Below are 17,617 nucleotides of genomic sequence, written 5' to 3' on the forward strand. Positions count from 1 at the left end.
AGAATACTATTTCTGAACTTAACATAACCACAGCTTTATCACTGTTTATCAACACATCGATGTGCGCAAATACCGTACCAATAGAAATCCGTAATAGATTTCTTACACCTGAATTACAAATGACACCATTATATATACAAAAAAAAAAATAAAATTCTATTTACATTTATCTACTCTTTATTTTCTGTTTCTTCTTGTTTAGGGCCTTCCATATCTTTCTTTCTTTGATCCAAATTCAAGTATAATGCATTTGCAGGAGTTTCCAAAGTTCTAACTAATCCAGCACCACCAGCCATAGTCAATAATCCAACTAATTGTCCTTGTAAAGATTCCTTAGTAGGCAAGGTCTTGAATTGATTGATTTCATCAAGATTCATTACATTCTTTTCAATCTTAGCACCAATTAAAAGTAATCTTTCATTGGCACTCTTTAAAACTTTCATTACTGATGCAACCACTTGAGGATCACTCTTTGGGATTGTTATAATTGCTGTTGGTCCAGCAAGCAATGGATCTAAATCATGAACTTTATCTTTATTCTTGGCTGCTAACCCCTTTTGTGCTGGGTCAGGTTCATTGATAGATCTCAATAATAACTTAAATACACTAGATTTAATAACATGTAAAGTTGCTCCTGATTTGATCAATTCTTGTCGATATTTATTATTGTCAGATTTGTTTAAATTATTATGGTGAACAAATAATAAGATTTCATTGCTATCGTATAAATGCTTGTAAAAATCAATTAAATAGGTTTTTCTAGAAAATAATGGTTTCTCAGTCTGTCTAGATAAAAATTGTTCTTGTTCAGCATTGGCAGGTATAAAATCAGCGTATTGGTTGGAAGAGATTATTGAGGTCGAAAATGATTTTGACCATTGATTCACCGATATTCTGGAGGTATTTCGTAATATACCAGTATTAATAAGTTTATGAGACAACATTTGGTGATGATGTGAGGTGGTACTGTAATCGTTTGAATAATTAGATAGTTGTAACTTCCCACACACCTAATATTCAAAGAATTCAAATCAAACTATGAAAGAAAATTTTTTTTTTTTTTTTCAGTTACTAACAATTAATTGGTGAATGAAAACTCAATGTTGATATTGATATATTGTACACTACCACAGTACGAAAGAGAGAGAGAGGAAGAAAAAAAATTTAACGTATTTGATGCATTCTACACCACATATATATATAAATTAAACAATTTTTCAATTCATGGGGTGTTGTTGAAACATAACTGGTAAATACTGGCTAACATATATATTACTTGAGCTTTGCATTTTTTTTTTTTTTCCATTTCTAGTTTGTTTGCGTTTTGATTTGTTTTCTATATTGCCCTGTTGGTAGAGTTTTTTTCACATCATACTCAATTCCTTCCTTCATCACATTGTTCACTTTGGGCCTAATGTCATCGTTTTCTCAAAAAAATCTAGCAGCACAAAATATAGCAGAAACGGCCAACAAAGGGTTTATGAGTTACATCCACAACTGGACCTCTACCAGTCAACAAGAAGACAATAAAGTAATCTCATCAAATCTTGACGATCTTTTAAGTGTATCAGATATAGATTCAGACACTAGTATGCTGACCAACAACAGTTCGAAAAACCACCACTCATCGAAAAGATCGAGTCCTGCCCCGATACCATCCACTGCTACAAAGAAAGCAAAAATCACCGATGCATATTTGAAAGAACTTCTGGCATATCATGAGCCAGTGTTTGATAGACCACCTCCAACCACAATAGGAATCTTGGATATGAATCAATTAGAACATTCAACTAAAACCATGCAAAAATGTGTCTCCAGTATACTTGAAAAGGCACCTAATTGTAACCAATTACAATATCTCATTGAATCTAACGAGATAGATAATAGTACCAGAATTGAATTACAAGACAATCCATTGATAAGCACAGCAACAAAATTAAAGTCATTACATGAAATTGGAAAATTACCAATTCTAGACCAAATCATCAATGATGAAGTCGAAATAAGTGAGAATGATTTGAAAAATTTGAAAAAAGTGCCTGTCAAATCAAATTCTGTCAAAGTAAATTCTCATCGTGATACTGTACCAGAAATTGAATCTACCGGGGTTGACCATGACATGCCACCGTTACCACCAATAAAAGATCCCAAGTTGTTTGAACGAGTTTTTGTTCACAGATCCACAGTCAATAACAAGCAATATCTTGAAGCTAATCAATTGTTGCATAGTCATAATGAACGATTAGAATTCTATGGGGACTCGATTTTGAATAATTTAGTGACCCTTATAATTTTCAAAGAGTTCCCTGATTCAGCCGAAGGTGATTTATCGAAAATTAGATCAAGATTAGTTAACAATAAGACATTAGTTAAATTCGCCTTTCAATATGGATTCGACAAGAAGTTACGTACTAGAATAAGTGAAAATGTATTAAAGACTGGTGATCAGAAAATCTTTGCTGATGTATTTGAGGCATATATCGGAGCATTAGCATTAGAAAAAGGTCTTGAAGTGGAAGATGTCAAGGAATGGCTTGCTAAATTGTATGCGCCATTGATTCATGAGTTGAAAATTGAATATATTGAGGATCCAATTGATAGAGAGGCCAAATCCAAATTATATGCACTTATAGGTCAAGATGATTTACATCCAATATATAACACTATTCAAATGGGTGATGGAATTAATCATAAATTTATAGTTCAATGCACTATCAATGGAGAAGAATTAGGTCGTGGTTCAGCCAATAGTTTGAAAGAGGCAGGGTTAAGAGCTGCCATGGCAGGACTAAATAATACTGAAATTTTGAAAAAATACTTTGTGGCACGTCAACAAATTGAAAGACCAATTAAATTACAACGACTCGAAAGAGAAAATGCCAAGAAGAGGGAAATTGCAGAAAGATTAGAACAGGAAAAGAATAATCTCCCTTCTACACCGCTGTCGCCAATTAGAACCTCGATGTTTCCTATCCCAGTTAATGAAAATGAACCATTGGACATTGATGCCAAAAACAAATTGTATGGTATCCTTGGTAGAAAAATTGGTGACAAACCGATTTATCTTACATCTCAGGTAAATGGTAATTTGTTTAGAGTGGTATTAAACGTTAGAAGCATTTTGATTTGTGAAGCAACTGATCCATCGAAGAAGAAAGCCATGGCCAGAGTAGCTCAAACATTATTGGAAAATGAAAGTGCAATGAGAGAAATTTGTAAAGATTTCCGAACTAGGGACTCACCAGAATAGTAGGATTAGTTTATCTATATTATAGACGTATTAATAAACAGCTTTTTTTTTTTTGCCCAAACACATATTAATTTTTTTGTTTTCACTGTTTTGGTATTGCAAAGTCTATTTGTAGTTTAACTGTGGTGGTGAAGAAACCCATTTTAAAAAATATGACACCTTTTTGATTTGACTGATTGATGAAATTCGTTTATTCTAAACTCACTCTAATTACAAAATCTACAGAGTCTAAGCAGTTATACAATCACCTCAAACTGAGTAATAAACTGATTCCTTTTTTTATTTTGGTAATATTCATTATATCATCCATTTGTTGCTGTCTACTCCCTTTTCATCGTCTTCTCTTCTACCTTCATCTAAATCAACTTCTCGCAAATTCACCCATTTCGATTTATGCCAAAGTTTAAACCCAAAATATAACACAAAGAAAAATGGCAACAACACGTATGCATCAACCCAATTTCCAGCATCAAACGGCTTGAAATAGGACCAACCTTGAATTAAAGCCAAAAAAACATTTAATACAAGACCTAGTATTGGCAAATAAGGGTACAACAATCCTTTGAATGGTATCTCATCCAATGACCGACCTTGTAATTTCATGGCCTGTCTGAACCGAATATGATAAAAGCAAACGTTACCCCACACAATGAACACGGCAACACCAGAAAGATTAACAATGTACTGATAAGCATTGGCAGCACCGGTGCTTTGATTCATTAACGAGATTAACCCTAAGGTACTCATTAAAATAACTGCGGCATAGGGAACACCTTGGCCATTTACTCGTTTGAGTATACTTGGAGCACATCCTTCGTTTGCCAAATTGACCATAGATCTGGAACCAGTGTAAATTGACGAACTAATAGCCAGGATACAGACAACAATAATAAAGGCATTGATCAAATGAGCACCCCCATCCCATCCTGCTCTTTGAATGGCAATTGTCATTGGTGATTTCAAAGTTTTGGAACCTTTTGATAACCTTGGATCATCATATGGAACGGTCAAACCATAACTAATGGCAATTCCAATGTAGACAATCAATATTCTCCAGAACGTTTGTCTAATGGCTTTGGGTAATGCTCGACTTGGATTTTTAGCTTCTGAAGCAGCGATTGCTGTCACTTCACAACCAGAATAGAAAGTACTGGCAAAAGTTAATGTTGAAACAAACGATTTAAACCCATTAGCAAAAGCTCCTGGGTCATTCCAATAATGGAAACCAAATGCTTTAGTTCCCTTAACCCCACCAGCACAATAAACAATGGAAAATATATAGAATGTAACTAATCCGACAATTTTTATTAATGCTAACCAAAACTCAAATTCTCCCCATACTGAAACTCCCAAAAATTGGAAAGCAGTAAACACAGCCCATAATATTAATACATATCCATAAAGAGGCACTTGCGGTCCCCAAAATTGTAATACAGAAGCCGTAGTGTTGTACTCATTAGCCAAAACAGCTATCCAAATAATAACATAATTCCAACCAACAGCACCACCCCAAGAATAATCAACGAATTTTGCTCCCAAGGTGGAAAATGTTGCTCCGGTTGGGTACATGGTGGCGATTTCACCAAGACTTTGCATCATACAAAATGCAACTATACCAATGATTCCAAACCCTAACAATAATGCTGCAGGACCAGAAGCCAAGGCCAAACTTGCCCCGATCATGATACCAGGCCCAATGATTCCAGCAAGAGCAATTAAACTTAGATGTCGATCTTTTAATCCATGTTTAAGACCAGTGGTCGAGTCGTACGATATCGATTGGTCACTATCTAGTTCTTGTGACCGTATCAGTTCCAAGTTTTTAGTCGGGATAGACATTAGATTATAAATATACCTAGTATGAAACAAACAAAAAAAAATAATAATAGAATCTTTCTAGAAAAATGGAAAACAACAGTCTTTTATTCAATTATTTATATTAAAAGCTAAAGAAAAAAAAAAAAGCCTTCTAACATTTGAAGAAATTTAATATGTATCATTTAGTAAAAGAAAGTGGTGTTAAACATTTGAATATGAATTTGCTGCCAATCATCTCAAACACTAAGTAATTTTTTTTTTTTTTTTTTTTAGCGAGGGGGCTCTCGTTGCTATTATTATCAAGTTCCTTATTAACTAATTAATCTACCGGTGCATATACAGGTTGTTGATCACGATCTTTTTCTTGTTCCTTGCGACAAAAGCAAAAAAAAAAAAATAATGGCAAGATTTAGATAAGTCACGTGCAAGCAACTTAGTTAAATGATAGAGCAACACAACTGTGGATTCTCAACAGTATTAGTTTTGGTGCTGATTTCATCTGTAACAAGAGTTAAATATGTTTTTTTGAATGGGGTTTTGTTAGGTTGGTCCAATAGTGTTACAAATTGAGTCTGTACTCTAGGGTTTTAGCCGAACCATAAGCTGAAATAGACAAGATCAATGTAAACTGCAACTTCTTCGTCCTCACCCCATAGTAATATGCTTACAAAACATATGTTACATACAGATAAGATTCTGAAACTACACTCCTCGGATCTGAAACACCCTTACAGATGTACTACAACAATTTTGAAAATAATAATAAATTATCAACAATGTCTATGATTGCTCCTTTTTTTTTAATTTCGAATGATAATTTGCTATTATTGGCTTGGGATTTCTTTTATTTACGAATATAATAGTGAACTCTTTTACGATAGCAATTCATCAACTTAGAATGACTACCAACCCTATATATATATATACATCGATAAAAATATAATACAATTTTTCAATTATTTCTCAGTTGAATGTTCTAAAACATGTCGATTAAACAGTGCCTTTTTATCAAACGATTGCCCACATATTTCACAATTAAATTTCTTGGTATGGATTTTCATATGTTTAGCTAAATTTGAACTTTCACTAAACCGTTTATTGCATCCGGGCCATTTACAAGCCAACGGTCTTTCTCCTGTATGTACTCTAGTATGGATTGATAATGAAGAACTAGTGGCAAATGTTTTATCACAAATAGGACATTTGAATGGCTTCTCACCTGAATGAACTCGATAATGTTGTTGCAATACCGATTCTACAGCAAATGATGCCCCACAAATATCACATTTACAAGGTTTAAAATTAGTATGGATATGAATATGACGAATTAGTTTCTGTTTTTGTGTGAAAACTTTCCCATTATGACGTTCACAACCTCGCCAACAACAATAATATTCATGTTTCCCTGATCCTATATGGACATCAAGTAAATGACTATGTAATTCACCAGGAGATTGATGTTTTATATTACAATAAAGTGGGTCTCCATTGTCATCAGTACCAACTTGCCAATTACAAGTAAACTCTAAATCCACGTCCTTCTCTTCTTTCTTCACTTTTGGTTTGCAACTTTTTTTACTTTTAGGGACAATTTTCACTGAAGTAATATTTAAATCAGGTGCCTGTGGGCTTTGTAAAGCAACCACAGGAGAAGCATCATTAGATATTGAACATGATAATGGTGTTAAGGCATAGTTATTTGTTACGTGATTCAATAGTGATGAGCCACTAGATGTCTCTATTTGGTTGGAAGGTTGATGAGATTTTAAATGATTTATCAAAGAATTAAAATCATTATCAGTAAAATTACATTCATTCCATTCACATTGATAATTGGAGTTCTCAGTTTTAACAATTTCCTCTTTTTCTAAATGATCTTCGATAACATGATTAAGAAATGTATTGTTATTCAATCTTTTGAAACAATTTTCCCATTGACATGAATACAGCATGGGTCTAGTAGTTGACTCTTCGTTGAAATCTGTGGTCTTTGAAAATTGATTCGGTTGCTCCTGTTGTGGTTCGTGTTTTGGTGCAGTATTTAATAGTTGATTGAAATTATTAAACTGTATGACAAAATCAAAATCAGACATTAGTTTCTCATCATATTCTAAAGATGTATTTTTCCTATCAGGTATAGTAGTATGGAAACATGATTGATGAAGCTGGTGGTTTGTGGTGGTGGTAGTGGATGGTTTTTTATAATCTTGATGGCATTCATGAGGGAAATGTATATCAAAATCAGACTCACATTTAATTTTCTTCTTAGGAGGATAAACATTGTTGGTTTTTTGTGATTGGGTTTGTTTACAACTCAAATGTACGTTTGTAATTAAATCTTCAAATATCGGTCTCTTTGAGAGTTGTGGTTGACATAAATTATTTTCCAGATGAGAAGGGAGTGTAGGTTGTGGCAATGACGAACAACAAGTATCAATTTCCGAGCAGTTAGGATCTGTACAAACACTCGATTGATCCCCTAAATTGGAATGGCAGATATCATATGATTCACAGCGAGGATCAGCACAACACTCAAGATGGTCAGATTTCTCACATGACAGTGGCTGCACCAGGTTTGGTTCCACACATTGATCATTGGTACAACAAATTTCGTCAACTCGAGAATCACAGCAATTTACATCACAAGTGTTAGAATTCTTACTATCACCACAACTCAAATAAAAACAATCGTCAAGATCATTACAAAACACGTCTTTGCAAAAATCCAAGTCGTCCAACTCAGGGCATGAAAAGTTGAAATTGGGTTGATTATACTCTTTGGAAATTGGTTGAATCGACCTATCATTTATCTGTGTATTTAAATCTGTGCTGTGATCATGATTATGGATGTGACCATGTATATGGGTATGGTCTTTATGTTTATGAATATGACCATGGACATAACCATGAGTTATTACCTTCCCATCTACTGGCAAGTTTTTTATCAATGTTTCTGGTATCTTGTTTCTGGAAAATTCAACCTGAACTTCATTAGCATCGCCCATCTCATGATTAGTATTCTGTGGACCACCCGCAATTGGTAACATCGTTGGTATATCTTTTAGAATATAGTATAATTTTGAATTGGTAATATAAACTAAAAAGAAAGAAAGTAACGTCTAATAAATATTTTGTAATACAACCAAGGAAATACGTTTCTCCACTTGAAAATGAAATAAAAAATTTCTATTATGCTTTAAGGAATAGAATAGAAAAGAAAAAAAAAAATTCTCTTCGAGAAGTATTCTTGTTGATGTTGTAGCTAATGATGATGATATAGTATAATGATAAATAAAAAACTACGACTAGGGGAAAAGAGAAATAATTAATTAAAGGTTGCAATGACCTTGGTGGTTATGCCATTTTGATTTTGTTCAATCTTTTTTTTTTTCCGGTTCAGTTAAATTGGGTGATTAATTTACAACTATTAATAATTCTTATTGTTAAAGATTTTACTTCTAAATAAAGAGACGTCGTGTATAAAGGTTCAAAGAGGGGGGGGTCCATTGGTGCTACCAACTGACATACATCCAAGGCAATTAATTTACATTTTCTCAATTAATTAATTCAAGAAAGCTTAATATTTTCAAAGTTTATTAAGGATTAACGTTGGTGGTGGTAGTACAGTGAAGGGAACACCCTGCATAAAGTTTAACCAGCTAATTCTTAACAATGTGGAAATAGTGACCAATAGTTGCTTTTTGGTGTAAAAGAACTTACAAGGGTCGTGAGTGCATTAATTTTAGAAAGACGATGTATCTTCATAACAACTTGCAACCAAGAAAACAGTAGAAATTGTAGGCCGTAATTAACAAGGGTCAGACCTGTTTACATGACACGAAATTACAAATACGTCAGTAATGAGCCTTCATTGTATTTGAATAAAAAAAATAGCTCAATTAGAACGGTAGGTCCAATTACCAGGAGATTTGCATCTACGAAGAGATTGTATTGGGGGAGATGACATATGTACATGTCAAAAGGCCAAGCTTCTAAGAAACTTTAGGCCCAACAAAGTACAGTAGGAAAAAAAAAAAAGTGGACTGTAGTACGCCATCAGAGGGGGGGGGGGAAGAACAATCGAAATTGTAAGGCCATCTCAAATAAGGTTGGAATGATAAGAAAAAAAAAAAAGTATCAATTAGAGAGTCTCTGCGAGATGAACTCATATACAATTGGTAACTTACTGAAAATGACAGCCCAGCCATGGGTTTGGTTGTCAATATAAAAATAATCCGAAATTATTTTTTGTTGGTTTTTTCGTCTTTTTTAGAAAGAGATGAAGATCTTTAGTTAATAAAATAGACTAGAATTTTAGAAGACTAAAATTCCAATACTTTTTAGCCATTTTTTGGCATTAAATTTGATCCAAAAAAGGAATTACAACAAAATATTCTTCACATCTCTGTCTCGTCGCTACTGTCATCGTATCATGATAGTTTTCTTATTTTAAATGCAAGTTCAAGTTGTACCGAAATCATACGGAAAAATTATAAGTATGTACACAAAATGTAGTTAATCCATGTAAACAAACAAAAAAAAATAAAATAAAAAACAATATCGAGTTGTTCCGATGAACAACCAATAATCCCAAATTCATAAACCGTTGTTACCTTTTCAACAAATTGATATTAACGACAATATACAAATTAATGAATGACTAATACAAATTTAATATCTTATCGTCTAATTTCCATCATTCTTTCCTTGTCTTTGATTAGACTTCGGTTTTCAAAAACCAAAATGACTTTAGTAAATCCTCTCTTTGTTGTAGGAAGTCTAAAAAACAATCTCTTGATAATACAAAGAAAAAAATCTATTGCATCAAGTTACAAAGACTAAAACAAAGGAGGAAGAAATGAATTATAAAATTTCCTTCGCTACTTTACTTTCCATTACCACCACCACCACTCCACTAAAGAAAAAAAAAAAAAATTTAACCGATCTTGCAGGAAATTATAGTAGTGTCTAATGTTCACTAAATGCTGGTAATTGATTGATTAATATGGATTTTATTTTATTGGCTTGACCTTGTGTTTAAATTTTATCTACACCTAATAATTTGCTATTATAGGTTGTTTCCTAATTTATATTAATTATAAATTGTAAATTGTATTAATTATTATACATGTCCACTTTTTAATACACTCCCAAGAAAGTTGACTTGTTGGTGGTCTGTGTAGGGGAGTGTTTATAACGTGTTGGTTGGTGTGTAGATGGTTTGTGTATGCATATTATTATGTGTGTATTGTATATGACGAATATGCATTGCATATACCGGATAGAATGGTGTAATTACAAGAAATTAAAGAACAAACCCAAAACCCACATAACAAAGATATATCTGGATGAAATAGCCTGTTCGATTAACAATAGGTTTTTGTTGTAAGAAAAAGAAGGATAAGAAACGAACAATAGAATAAAAATATCACACACAGAAAACTCAAAAAAGATTTAAGCAGTACGGACTTCCTGATGAGATTAGAAGGATCTATAATTTTTATTGTTTAAATTGAAAACTGCTCTTGCCATTGTCATTGTTGATCTTTTTCTTTCATCAACACCACCACCAATTCTCTTTCAAGAAAAAAACAATAGAAAACAAACAAACAAGAAAGCCCCAACAAATATCAAGATGGAAGAGACGGACTGTAAAGCAAATAAACACATCTCGAGACAACTACTAGAAAGCTTTGATTGAGGCTTTAAATTAAAATATATCGTTCGATACTACTACAAAGTTACCTACGAAAGAAGGGGAACGAGCAACTGAATCTTGAGCATCTCTCTATTCCCTCAAAGAAATGAAATCCCAATCAGAATGTGGAATCCATTATCATCAATGCTTGCTATAGAATTGTTGCTCTAACTTATTATTGGCACCATTAAATAACTAAATAGAATACCCTTTAGTACCTTTATATTATTACAACTACCTTAATGGGAAATTGTTCTTATTGTTATTTAGTTCACGCGTCTTGTTGAAGAAGAAGAAGAAGAATAAGAAAGAATTGAGTACAAAATGGTTTACTAATTAGGCAACTACTTTACCTTTTAGATTCAGAAGCTAATAAAAGTTATTTCATAATTTCATGCATTAAAGATTATTGTGTGCGTGTGTGTTAGCTGTGTGTGCTTTTAATTATCCACCTTAATTATCTCTATCAGTTCTGCCACGACCACCACGACCACCACCACCCACTTCCATTAGTATCCCTTTCTTTTTCTTTGGAATGTGTATACGTATACCCAGTACACATACACATACACATACACACATAAGGAAAGAAAAGTAACAAAGCCACTTTTTGTTTTTTTTTCCAATTGTTAATGTATATGCAACTTAACTTAACTTAACAAATATCTAAAATCCAAACAACAACAACTAAAAAAGAAAAAAAAAACTACTAAAAAAAGGAATTGGATTGATTGGGAATTCTTTTTTTTACCCAACAGCATCATGTAAGCTGCCCTGCTTAGTCTATATTCTCTTTCTTATTAAGTAAATGTGGTTTGTTACTATAATTAAGATTGTTATTGTTTTATTTGAGAAGAGGGTGGGAAGAAGAAGAAGAAGGAGGAGGAGGAGTAGTAAGTTGCTTTGTCTAAATACTAGTTTAGGCATTAATTATAATAATCATTACATTATATATATAACACCCTTTCCTCCTCAACCCCTTTACCTTACTTTTGACTAAATCTCTTTCTCTTTTTTTTTTATTATATATATATTTTATTAGAGTCTAGCTTTTTGATATCGCTTTAACTACTACAATTGATACCCCCACTTAGAAGAAGGTCATCCAAAATGTTCTTCAAAAAACGGTCAAAGAATTATCAACAATCTCCAATGACACCAGCTCCAGTGACTATTAAAAAATCAAAAAGTGCAAGAGATTTCTTTCTTAAATTAGCTTCACCTTTAAGTTATAAATCTCAACCCCTGGAAATAGATCAAACTCCAATAACACCAATTTCTCAAGTATTCCAAACTGCAGATTTGGCAGAAATCAAATCACCACCAACTCCAGCCCAATACAATTTAATTGCTGATGACATACCGCAACTACTACTGCCTCCAAGAATATCCCTGCTAATGCATCCCAAAATTTTAGAATTTGAAATAGACTCGTTTGAACAAACATCAACACCAATAAAAGGTGAAACAAGATTGACAACGAGAAAAAGAAGAAATGTTGATGAGCCTGAATCTGTAAAACGAAGAAGTGATGATTCAGTAGATTCTATATTTGATAATGCCTATCATTCTGATGGTGAAGATTTGGGCTATTATTTAAAAAAAGCATCTGGTTCGGTATCACGACCTGGATCATTTTTTGATAAAGAAAGCTCAATCTTCATCACACAGGCAGATATTGAAATATTTACTAAATACGATACATCAAATCCTAACCCCCAATCCAATACATTTATGGAAAGTTTTTTAGATGTTTATGACGACCAAATTAACGACCATACCACCAATCAACAACAACTAGTAGACCTAGAAGAGCTTCAATCAGAACAACACCAACAACAACAACAACAACAAGAAAATAACTTATCTTTAAACAATCAAGCTGGTCTTGAAATAAATGATGAGATTTACCAATTAGAATTAATGTTAATTAAAGAAAAACACAATTATATAATGAAAAAACAACAACGACAAATTAATCATTTACAAAAATTATTAAGCTATCAAAACCAAATAAACCAACAATTGGTCAATCAAATGTCAGCTAATAATACTGACGACAACAGCAGCAACAATAAGTTATTGCCTCCATTTTCCATGAATTATCCACATAAAAGAACCAACACCAACACTGACACCCATATTGATATTGATATGGATATTTATGTCGATGATAATAAATCTACTGTCTCATCAGCTGATTCAATAATGAGTAGGAATCTTGATATTCATAATCCAAACTATCAACGTATTCACAACAACAATAGTGATGGTAATAATACAGTGGAAACAAGAAACTACTCAAGTACTTCCAGTTTAAGAAGTCATTTTGTTAATGATTATTGTAAAATTAATTGTTAATATATGACTTTTGAGAAAACAAATACAAATACCTAATTTTTTTAAGAATATTCTTTAACGTTGAACCCATTTTTTTCATATCCATTTACATTTTCAGTTTTTAAGAGTACTTTAATTATTACTAGTTTTCGTTCATTTTTTCTTTACTTTATAGTACAAAGTAATACCCAATTTAATAATAATACACAATATTCGTATATTTTGTTTCAAGACTATTAAGCTTTTAATGAATGATTAATTGCGCCCAATACAATTTTTTTTTTTTTTTTCTCTTTCAGTAATTACTATTGTTGAAGTTCTTTGATTTCCGTCTCATCTGCTACCAACCCCATAACAACCAAATACATATTCAAATTATTCAACAAATTCTGTTTCTTATACAAATTAGCCATATCAGTGTTGGCAATGGCTTTAGCTCGATTCATCACACAAAAAATTTCATCACGTACTTCATCAACAATAATTCTTTGATGACTCAATTTACCACCCAACGATAATGTGGCTAAAAATTGCCATATATAGTTTTCCCCAGAAGAACCATCATCAACATCTTCAGGATTGGGTGGGAAAATAGCAGCAATTCTCGATTCTAATGATGTAAACAATTCATCATAACATGATGACCATTCCGATAAATCAGTGGCCGATATCGATCCTTCACCAATGATTAATTCTGCACGTGATAACAATGTTGTCAATATAGATAACCCAATCTTGGTGGTAGACACAAATGAAACATTATTGTGCTCAATTAAAATAACTAATAATCCAATGATTTCATTAAATTTGAAATCCAATACTGCATTCATCAACACTTTTGAAAATGTTAAAGTATAAGCTTCAACCAATTTGACAATATTTTCTGGTACTTTCTTGTTAGGATACGTAGTATATGATCCATTCTTGATCACTAACAAATTTTCTAAATTAGACATGATTAATGTTACAATAGTTAATATTTGTTCTCTAGTTAAAAACTTGAAAAGACGAAGCAAAATCTTTAACATTTTGTTATAGTTCAAACATTGAATGAATGGGTTGACTTCACTTTCTTCATCACCGGATGATGACGATTGTTCCAATACTTTCAATGACTCCCATAATTTACTAGTATCAACATCAGCTCGGGTTCTTGATTCACTTTCAACATTCATTAATTCACCAATAATATTCTCTAATATACTTAAAATGTCTTTTTTGCTATAATGCTTAACCCCTTCTTTCTTGCCAATTTGGTTTTCCTGCTTTTGTCTCTCAGCAGCTTTACTGATAATTTCCAATTGTTGTCTTGGTTTTTTACCACTACCAAAAGAAATCTTACCAAGAGCTCCCTCTTTGGCATATTGAGTCAACTTGGGTCTTTCTTTAGCAACAGTAACTGCTTTTTGAACTTGCTGTTGCATTCTTTGTAAAGCAACATCAGCTCTTTTATAACGTCCACCTAATCTATGACCACTATGATCCAAGTAAGCTTGAGCAATAGAATTGTTTTGTTGAGTAGATTGTTGAGCACCATTAATTGTCTTTGGATGAATAACTTTGAAAACTTGAGCATAAAAATCTTCGTTATAAGGATCTTCAGTAACAATTTGAGATAATTGAAATCTGGTCACAAAATCTTTATCTTTAGGATTCATAATCCCCGAGTATTTCATGATTCGAGAAACTTTTTCTTGTCTTCTAGCAGCTTTTTCTTGTTGTTCTGGTGTAAGCTCTTGCAGAGGCTCACGCTGGTGACCATGTTGATAATGTTGATTATAATGATGATGATGGCGTTGCTGTTGCAGTTGCACTTGTTGCTGGGGAGTGCTCTGTTGATGCGATTGTGCCTCCTTTGATCCTAAAACTGGGAAATTAGACAAATCCACTTTTTGTGTCTTCTTGGAAGCTGGAGAACGAGCAGGACCTTCTGAAACTTGTTTATCTACAGGACCTGCGGTCTGTTGTTGTTGTTGAGGTTGAGGTTGTTGCTGTTGCTGTTGCTGTTGCTGCTGTGGTTGCGGAGGTGGAAATTGACCTTGCTGCATAGGTGGCATTTGTTGTGGAATCATACCGGGATAAGGATACTGAGGTGGCATAAATCCTGGCGCCATCATGTACCCAAATTGTGGAGGTGGAGGCATCATTCCTGGAACCCCATAAGGTTGAGGAGGAAATTGTTGCTGAGGAAGAGGTGGTTGTTGAGAAGGATCAATTGCAGTTAATTGGGCCTCAATTTCTTCTAAAGACAAAATCTTTTTCTCAGATTGACCACCTGCTGTCTTTTCTTCAGTGGAGTCAGTATGGTTCTTGCTTGGTGCATTAGATGATCCCCATAATTCTTGCATAAACTCATCATCATTTACTGGAACTGTTGCTGCCTGGGCATAACTAATAGTTTGGGCAGGAGGTGCCGAGGCCTTTGCATATGACTCAGATTGTTGAGACTCTCCTTGACTAAATTCAAAATCTTTTCTAATTTCACTGGTACTAGTTCCAAATGTTTCTTGATTGAAAGCATCATCTTCCTGTAATTCACCTAACCCATCATAAGTATTCTCAAAGTCGTAAACATCATCTTTTTGATTGGCTCCTTGAGGAGGAGCTGCTGGATCAAACCCAAAAAATGACATTCTATTGAATTATTAAGTAAACTCGACTCTGGCAATTTCAAGATTGACTCTTTTTTTATTCCTTTTTTTTTTGTCGACGAACAATTTTTTTTTTTTCTTCTCCTTTGTTTGGTGCTTGAAAGGACTTGTATATATTGACATACTTACACTACTCAATTTATTAAATGTCTTGCTTAGTGTTTTTTGCAACTAGAAATGATTGTCAAGAGGTAATAATGAGTTGGTAAAAGAATATCAATTAATTAATTGTCTTTGATAATGATAGTAATACATAAATGAAGGTGGTGGGATGAAATAGTGGATCAACTAACATTATCCAATAGAAAACCCACGAATGTGTTTATTAAACTAACTAGAAAACTTCCTCTTCCTTCACTTACCTAGCAGTGGCCATGTTTGGGCTTTCTAGAAGTTCAATCAAACATCAGTTCAATAATACCTGACAAAAGTGTTACTGTTATATATTGGATGAGCGACTGTCACAAATATACCTTTCTGTCAGGCAGAAATAGAGTACGTCATTGTTATTTGCAAGCACTATCAAATAGGGCTATTGAAATAATCTATCAAAAAGTAAACGTTTATAAACAAAATTATTTAGAATGTTTTGTAAATTACTTATTTTATGGTGTCAATAAAATGGCTCTACCTACAGTTTTAAGTCAATTCTCACAACATTTAATACTCCAATTTTTTTTGTCGTCCTATTTTTTATATCAGCTTCCAACTGCACACCCAATTGCTTGACCTATGTATGGTTTTCCATGAACGATATATTAATTATTCACATTGGAGCAGGTAAACATGACCCTAATAAGCTGGAAAACTACAAAACACTACTACGAAATGCATTAACGAGGCCATCAATAACAGAAGCAAGTGATGTCATTGAATCATCCTCACTAACTAATACAGGCCATGGTTCATCATTAAATCTATTAGGCAAAGTAGAATGTGATGCAAGCTATATAAGTAATGACAAGGTAGGGGCAATTGTTAATATGACCTGTGAGAAACCTACCAAGGAGTTGTTTCGGATATTTCAATATCTCGATACCTTGTACGATTCAGACGAAACCGATTTAACACCACCAGTAATGTTAGTTTATCCACTGTTGAAAAACTTAATCCCCAATATAATGGATGGCAATTTGGTATCGGCAAAATCAAGGAAAATATATGACACCTATAAGGACAAGATTTTTCAAGGTAAGCATTTAGACCATTACACCATACCCAATGAAGTTTCTGATACTATTGGTATTACCCATATATCTGACACCGAGACAACGATTGTGACATCATCAGGAGGCAACTTTTTTAAATTACCTGGTAGGATAGGATGTGCTGGTGTTATTGGAGCGGCTATAGCTCGAAAGAAGCTTAGTGATTGCGAAATCTGTTGTATGTGTTCCGGAAATGGAGAACAAATTATCAAAAGTAAGTTGGCATGGGAAATAGCCAATAGCATCGCTAATGTTGCTGGTGATGAGTATGGTGGATATCTTGAAAAAATGATATATGAATTAAACCCAAGATTTTATGTTGGCTTTATCATTGTTCTAAACTATGGATCACAGACCCAGCTACTTTATGGACACACCACAGAAACTTTCTACTTTGGTTTCCGATCACCAAATCAAACAAGAATCGTTTTAAGTAGTTCAGATAAATTGGGATACTTTACATTCGGAGAGTACAGTCTCCATTGAGGTTTACTTTCCATAATTAATAATACGTTGTACATCTATATATAAAAAGTAAAATACACATATACAACCATGAATAAACCACTCTCTAAATGTACACAGAATTTTGCTTTTGCATTGTTGTTTTTTTTAGATTTCTTTATGTCATTAGTTTAAGTTTCCCTTATCC

At 33.2% G+C, this 17,617-nt stretch overlaps 7 protein-coding genes across 7 annotated transcripts; 3 read left to right on the plus strand and 4 right to left on the minus strand. All coding sequences in view use genetic code 12, as the record gives it.

Annotated features, from left to right (window-relative positions):
* Positions 1-170: 170 nt before the first annotated feature.
* CD36_44460 (mitochondrial 54S ribosomal protein YmL11) lies at positions 171-944 on the minus strand (the record flags this gene model as incomplete). The annotated part of the gene is made up of 1 exon (XM_002420053.1): positions 171-944. The coding sequence occupies one exon, from the start codon at positions 942-944 to the stop codon at positions 171-173; it is 774 nt and encodes a 257-aa protein (XP_002420098.1).
* Positions 945-1,414: 470 nt separating this feature from the next.
* Positions 1,415-3,250, plus strand: CD36_44470 (RNAse III, putative; the record flags this gene model as incomplete). Its single annotated transcript, XM_002420054.1, has 1 exon — positions 1,415-3,250. One exon carries the CDS (start codon positions 1,415-1,417, stop codon positions 3,248-3,250), a length of 1,836 nt encoding a protein of 611 aa, XP_002420099.1.
* A 297-nt stretch (positions 3,251-3,547) lies between these two features.
* Positions 3,548-5,089, minus strand: CD36_44480 (general amino acid permease, putative; the record flags this gene model as incomplete). Its single annotated transcript, XM_002420055.1, has 1 exon — positions 3,548-5,089. The coding sequence occupies one exon, from the start codon at positions 5,087-5,089 to the stop codon at positions 3,548-3,550; it is 1,542 nt and encodes a 513-aa protein (XP_002420100.1).
* Positions 5,090-6,024: 935 nt separating this feature from the next.
* Positions 6,025-8,115, minus strand: SUR1 (CSR1, ZAP1) (zinc finger-containing transcription factor, putative; the record flags this gene model as incomplete). Its single annotated transcript, XM_002420056.1, has 1 exon — positions 6,025-8,115. One exon carries the CDS (start codon positions 8,113-8,115, stop codon positions 6,025-6,027), a length of 2,091 nt encoding a protein of 696 aa, XP_002420101.1.
* A 3,761-nt stretch (positions 8,116-11,876) lies between these two features.
* CD36_44500 (conserved hypothetical protein) lies at positions 11,877-13,127 on the plus strand (the record flags this gene model as incomplete). The annotated part of the gene is made up of 1 exon (XM_002420057.1): positions 11,877-13,127. The coding sequence occupies one exon, from the start codon at positions 11,877-11,879 to the stop codon at positions 13,125-13,127; it is 1,251 nt and encodes a 416-aa protein (XP_002420102.1).
* Positions 13,128-13,411: 284 nt separating this feature from the next.
* Positions 13,412-15,739, minus strand: CD36_44510 (topoisomerase II-associated deadenylation-dependent mRNA-decapping factor, putative; the record flags this gene model as incomplete). Its single annotated transcript, XM_002420058.1, has 1 exon — positions 13,412-15,739. One exon carries the CDS (start codon positions 15,737-15,739, stop codon positions 13,412-13,414), a length of 2,328 nt encoding a protein of 775 aa, XP_002420103.1.
* Positions 15,740-16,503: 764 nt separating this feature from the next.
* Positions 16,504-17,451, plus strand: CD36_44520 (L-asparaginase, putative; the record flags this gene model as incomplete). The annotated part of the gene is made up of 1 exon (XM_002420059.1): positions 16,504-17,451. One exon carries the CDS (start codon positions 16,504-16,506, stop codon positions 17,449-17,451), a length of 948 nt encoding a protein of 315 aa, XP_002420104.1.
* Positions 17,452-17,617: the final 166 nt, after the last annotated feature.

This window comes from Candida dubliniensis, chromosome 4, assembly GCF_000026945.1.
Source record: "Candida dubliniensis CD36 chromosome 4, complete sequence".
NCBI lineage: Eukaryota > Fungi > Ascomycota > Pichiomycetes > Serinales > Debaryomycetaceae > Candida > Candida dubliniensis.